This window comes from Accipiter gentilis, chromosome 21, assembly GCF_929443795.1.
Source record: "Accipiter gentilis chromosome 21, bAccGen1.1, whole genome shotgun sequence".
NCBI classification, from domain to species: Eukaryota; Metazoa; Chordata; class Aves; order Accipitriformes; family Accipitridae; genus Astur; species Astur gentilis.
The window spans coordinates 578,542-584,995 of record NC_064900.1 but is presented as its reverse complement, the minus strand read 5'-3'; the positions used below and the strand labels follow the sequence as shown (position 1 = coordinate 584,995).

At 42.9% G+C, this 6,454-nt stretch overlaps 1 protein-coding gene across 1 annotated transcript; it reads right to left on the bottom strand.

Annotated features, from left to right (window-relative positions):
• Positions 1-2,243: 2,243 nt before the first annotated feature.
• On the bottom strand, positions 2,244-5,428 carry TMEM139 (transmembrane protein 139). The gene is made up of 3 exons (XM_049824421.1): positions 5,352-5,428; positions 4,019-4,327; positions 2,244-2,675 (listed from the first exon to the last, which is right to left on the bottom strand). Exons 2-3 carry the CDS (start codon positions 4,264-4,266, stop codon positions 2,264-2,266), a joined length of 660 nt encoding a protein of 219 aa, XP_049680378.1. The 5' UTR covers positions 4,267-4,327; positions 5,352-5,428; the 3' UTR covers positions 2,244-2,263.
• Positions 5,429-6,454: the final 1,026 nt, after the last annotated feature.

Genomic DNA, 6,454 nt, shown 5'->3' with positions numbered 1-6,454 from the left:
TACGCAGATTTCCTCAGAAACACACCGGTTCTGGGCTTTTTTTTTATTATTTTCAGAGTTTTTGTGAGGTACGTTTCGCGGCCGGTGCGTTCCGGCTGGCGGGGGCTGAAGTCAAAAAAGGGCCGAAGTGGGTGTTCGGTGATGGAGGGGAAGGGAGGAAGCGGGACGGGACGGGACGGGCGGAGCCGGCGTGAAATGGCGAGGGAAAAGGCAGCGAGCACCCTTTGGGCAGAAGGAGGCCCGCAGCTCTCCTCACGCAGGGTTCTTCCTCGGTGCGCTGGGGTTTTCGCCTGCTAAAACTTAACACAAGTCCAAAGGCTTGAATAACCCTTACGGCGTGCTGCAGGTGAAATCCTAGCGATCGTACCTGGTGACATTTTTGGCCTTTTTTTTTTTTTATCTGTGCCGGTCACCTGAATTTCTTAGCAGGTCTTGGTGGTTCGGTGCGCTCAGAAAGGGCCTGGTTTGCCCAGTTTAGATCCAAAGCTTCTGTTCCTGTGTGGTATACCTGCACTGCTTTTTACTGTGGTTTGTTCTTTTATGTTTGCAGACACAGGAGGGAAGTGCAAATAGTGATTGCCACTAAAGAAATCACATGGCCTCTATCAGCAAATTTATCTCTCATAATACTTTTACGATAGAGATATCGTAGCTGCTTCATCGTTAGTGATACTAAAGTGATTCAGCTGTAGATTTAGAAATGGAACACATCTCCTTTTTCTAAGCCAAGATAATCAAATAAGCAGAACACAAGCAAAAGCATGGCTTTATGGAGTGTTTCTTTGGGGAGGAAAAACTAGTGATGCCACCAGGTATTTTTAATGCAGTCCTGTTTATTTATAAACAACATAAAAGGTCTTTTTTATTTTAACTATAAAGAATCAAACATAATTTAATTGCTTCTAGCCTATGGTTTGACAGTTCCTCATATGAATTAAAGATGACGCAGTCGTATGAGACAAGGCTGTGATGATTGCTGCTCTCCTTCATAAGGAGATTTGGACCACCATATTTCTTTTTTTATTTTATTTGGACATTCACCAGACATGAATGTCTCTTTGCATATTGCAGACCACTTTAATGCTGCAGAGCCTATCAGCTTAACTCACCCATTTTAAATGACCACACAGCATCACTGATCAGTGATCAGTGGAGGTAGAACCTGGCTGCAGCCTAGAGCTGTCATGATGATGAATGCATATGCCTCAGGACTGTGATTCTCAGGTGCCCTCCGTTGCAGCTGTGGTCTTTTCAGACAGAGCGGCCCTTTCCAGAGTCCAGAGAGAAGCCTCCGTGCACAGCGTTGCTACGGAGAACTGGAGAACTCGCCAGGATGACAATAAGGTATCTCAAGCTATCAGTGCTTGGGGATGTAGTACAGCAGAGAAATACACCCTCCTGTACAGCTCCACAGACTGGCAGTCCAGGCAGAGGATACATATATGTGTATGTGTTCCACTGCTGGACTCTCCTGTGGGAGAAAAACTATTATCTCCCTCTTGTCCACCACTGCAGGCTGTGTGGGATGAGAACCTTGTGAACAATAGTTGTTTCATGGTGCCATGCTTGCCATCAGCTTTTCAGCCCCAAGTGACAGGTATCAGGTGGTGCCAGCTTCCAGATGAAGACAGCCACCCTCCCCTCAGTTACACTGCGGTGCAGCACAGCTGAGGATGTGGAGCAAGTGCAGCAGAGGGGTAGCAGCAAACAGCGCAGACCATAAATTTGTGTTGCTGCAAAACAGCAACTCAGGGAACTGCAGCCTCAGTCTCTCCATAGGGATTTTAGTGTGGCTGATGATTGCACAGCTCTCAACAATACTGCTGTTTGTAATGCACCGGCAGAACCTACTTAGTGCTGTTTCTGTTCTTCCCCTTTCCCAGGCAGCTTCTCCTGGCTGCTTCCTACAGTCCTTCTTCAGAGGTCCTTTGGCAACTTTTGTCTCTTCTCATGATTCACTCTCCTCCCCCATAAAGGTGTGTCTCCAGCTGGAGAATTGTTGCCATATATAACACAACTTTCCTCACTGTTTTTATGCATCTGCCAAGAAAAAGCATTGTGGTATTGCATTGATTTATATTTTGTGCTGAAAGATTCTAGTGACTTCAGAATCTGTGTCTGTAGTTCAGCTCTGGTTTAAAGAATGGTGGGACAAACTTTTACGGTTTCAGGTGTGAAAAATCTCAGCTCTTTCACCTTCCCTCTAGGAGCATCCTGTACTGGGATGAGGATTTGGTTCTGCATTCATGGAAGGTGAAATTAGTCATAATACAGAGGAGGGCTGGAAAGCCTCTTCAAAGACCTCATCATTGATGGCACTCTCATAAGCAGGTGGTGGAGTGAGTGGCTCCAGTGGCTCAAGCCTGTCTTCAACACCTTTCACTTCATGGATGTCCGAAACGAACCTCTGCAGTCTTGGGGGCAGCACCAGCTGCAGCTGCATCCTGGAGCCTGTGTCTGTCTCAGAGGTGTGCCTTGTGTCTGCTGCCACTGACACCCTGAGAGCCTCCACCATAATCTCTTCTTGGGCAGATGATTCAATAACTACATTGTAAGGAGGCGGCTCATTCAGCGGTGAGGGCACTAAGCCTGGATTGGATGCAATCGTCCATATTGCTGGAACCGACATGGTCATCACCTCCTCATAGGTGGGTGCTTCATAGGCAGCGTTCACCCTATGTGTGAAGAGAGGAATGGCCGTTACACTGGTTATTTTACTGCTTGGTTTATGCAGAGGCAGGTGGTCCATATAATGTACTATAGGGACCATGCTACAAGCGGTAGGTGGGACTGAGACAGGGTGTCTCACGTGGTATTACTCTATGTGATATTCTGCCACTGGATGAGCTCACTTGTCCACCAACTTAATGTCTTGCTTCCTGGCCTAGAGAATGGCTCATCTGACCATTTTCTCAGAGCAACCAGAATAGGTGAAGAAACCAACACTGTTCAGTTCAGTGTCCTAGGCTTAGCTTAATGTCCCTCATTTAAAATCTCCTACCAGTTAAAATTCATTACCAATAATTACTAATTATTCCTGGGAATAAAACAGGACCTTACTTTTTTAATACATTAGCTCAATAGTCATCTGTTTTTAAGAAGTGGAGAAATTAAAGTATTTTCATTTAGTTTAAACAAGGACTAACTATTCTGTAAAGGAGTATCTGCAGAGAAAAATGTTACTGTAGAAGCGTTTTCCTTTTTAGGTCATATTCTTAAATAAAGAGATACTAATTTTCTTCTAGTATGCCCCCAAGCTAGCAAAGCCCAATAGACTTCTTTTTATGTATTCTTTCTGAAAATAAACACATCATTACATTTTTGCCTTCCTTTAAAACCTGTATTTGAGAATGTCAAGTCATTTATGGGTGTGGATAATGATTATCTGGATTATACAGACAAGGAAGCAAAGATACAAATAAAGTTAAACTCTTCAACAGCAGTAGGCAAATTGGGGTTAAATTAGGTGATGCTGAGAAACTGCAAATGTACATGAAGCCAAAAAGATGTGGGAGTGTTCAGAGCCTCTTAAAATCAGGGTTTATCAGTGTCAAGTTGGGTTTTTAAGACTGGAAACACACCCAGTTACAGGTTCCTTTTAAAAAGTTTGCCGAGGAACAGTTGCTCTGGAGATAAGGTTTATAGAGATAAACCCAGCTAAGATTCAGTATTGCTTCAGCTTTTTTTCTTTTTCCGTGTCTGACTCATTGTTTGGCAAGACCAGATTACTCAAAGAAAAATAAAACTGGGCCTGGATCTGTTTAACCTTGGAAGTTGTTAGTGTATCAGTTCCTGGGGGGAAGAAATTATATATTGGAGGGGATACACAGGACATGAGTGGCATAGACATTTGCAACCTCCACCTGAAGAATGAAGGAAAACAACCTAAAAAGAACTTTTGCTTCCCGGAATGGGGTCTGTGTTTGCTGCCCTAGGGGAAGGGCAGCAAAACAATATGTAAAATGGCCGTGACTGAGGAGAAAGAGTTAAAGTAAAGAATAACCATGTTGCTGCTTACCCTGCTTGGCTTTGCCTGTTGGGAGGTATCTCATTTGTGTCATGTCGGTGCTGATTCCTCAGGTAACACTCAACAAACACACTCAGCAAATAGCCGATCAGACACACTCCCCCTACCCCTAGGAAGAAATAGCCTACTGGGTTGATGTTAGATGAAATGGCCAGCATGGTGACCCCAATGAGAAGAGCAGCAGTGAAAAGAAGCAACAACGCTTGGCGGATGTTCTTCCAGTGTGTCTCCAACCACATGGTTGTATAGATGGTGGTAGCAGACAGTTGAGAACAGATGAGCAGTTACGGGGACAGACATCTGTGGGAGACAGAATAGTTTTTTCAATGTGAAACATGAGCATACAAAGATGTTATCAGTATCATGACCAAAATAAGAACGTACATACTCAAGTACATGCCATCATGAGAACACGCAGCTATGCACATATCTAATAAGCCTGGGAAATCTGTGCATGAATGCATGCCAATGTAAATGTACTAGAATTTCCTATGTGAATGCATATTGAATAATGGGAACACTTGGGCACCCAGTTGCAAGACGTAAAATGCATAAATAGACCATCAGCACTTACTGCCAGGCTCATCCAAAATGGTCTACCTTCTTAATAGAACACAGAGCAGTCTAGGATGCAGATTTGAGGTTACTAAGAAAGTGAAACACGGAATAACTTTAAAGGTTAATTCTAGGACATTTGTACATTGCATAATGAACTTTCAGATACTAGTTCAGATCCCGGAAGAAAAGTAGCATTATTATTGGGGCTGTCTGCCCCAGTAAGTTGAGAGTCTAACTTCAGTGTAGCATTATAGCAATAACATTACTTTAAGTTCTAGATATAGCTGGAGTTTGTCTGTTCCTGCAAAATGTAGGCGTGTGTTTGAATATTTGCCTATATCTTCAGTTCTTTTTCTGTTGATGTGCTTTTTTCCATCATTCTCAAACACAAGAGCCCCTCCTGTCCCCCATTCTAAACTCCATCTCTGTGAAAGAGACAGCAGTTGTCACTGTGTGCAGTCAATATGGAATGAATGCCAGGGATCTGTGGTATTCAAGAATACCATAATTAAAGAGTCATCTTGCATATACTAACCTACATATATCCCACTGTTTTGACGAAGACCCCTTTGAAGGAAAAAAGCATGACACGGTGGACATATTTTTTATGAATATGCATCTCCAAACAAATACAGTTTTCTATAGTTCCATGTTACATTGTGTTCTTTTGCACACTAAATGTGTTCCCTTGTTACAGCAAAAATAGTTAAATGTATATATACAAATGCCAGAAAAAGAAACGCGTTCTTTTTCAGCATATACTTACCAGAGAGAGGTTTCGGTAGGTAGGAGCAGTCATGTTTTAACTTCTCTCTTCATCACAAGGAAAATTGCACATGCTCTTTTGTCCCTGCTGCTTCACCTTCTGAACTGAGGATGGGACACCAGTAAAAATTCTCCCTTCCTCCTTTTGAGTTTTCTTGTAGGCAGACAACAGATTTTTTTCGAAACTCAAAGCCGGGAACTAGTGAATATGGGAAGGTAGCAAACGATGGAAAGATCCTGTTGTACGAGTTTTGCGTGGGAAACTGGAACCTTATTTTTCCAGGTTTGGAATCCAAAGCAATTTCTAGACGATCGCGTACCTTCTACTCTTTTGCAGCTCTTCTAGGTCTGTCTCACAAAAGCAGGAAACTCAGGAAAGAGGGCGGAGTGAGCAGTGGGGGAGTGCTTACCTGTGTCGGATCTGTTTGGTCTGCTTTACTTCAGTGAGAGAAACTGCCCTGAAAATTATGTTCTCCCCTCCACGTAGCAGAGGTGTCTTGATCTCTGCCTCACAAAGCAGGAAGGACTGCTGGCCCAGCCCACATCACATGGCCCACATGTAAATCTATTTATGAATTCTATAAAATGTAAATCTATACATTTTTCTATCCTGATTGGGTACCGTTTGTTTGTCCAATGTTGTTTTATGCCCTCTTTGATTTTACAAAAAAAAAGAAAGGAGACAATGGGTTATTATTTCACAGAGGGCTGAGTTAAAATCCTTTTTACTCCCTGATGTATGTGGGAATGAGGAGTACTGATAAGCAACAGAACAGGTACTGAATTACTTCGTGAAGTCTGTTACCTGAACCTTTAGTGTGTGTCTGAAAATAGAATTAGAAAATAAAATAAAATAAAATAAAATAAGAAAGACAAGACTATTTCACTTGGAAGGGACCTAAAACAATGACCTAGTCCAACTGCCTGACCACTTCAGGGCTGACCAAGAGTTCAAGCATGTTATTAAGGGCATTGTCCAAATGTCTCTCCAACACTGACAGGCTTGGGGCATCAACCACATCTCTAGGAAGCCTGTTCAAGTGTATGACCACCCTCTCAGGAAAGAAATGTTTCCTAATGTCCATTCTAAACCTCCCCTGGTGC

Bases quoted from the DNA above. Each gene is read 5' to 3' on its own strand.
- TMEM139 (XM_049824421.1), bottom strand. From the start codon at position 4,266: ATGTGGTTGGAGACACACTGGAAGAACATCCGCCAAGCGTTGTTGCTT. The intron at 2,676-4,018 runs GTAAGCAGCAAC...CTTCACACATAG, and splicing joins AACAGGCAAAGCCAAGCAGG to GGTGAACGCTGCCTATGAAG.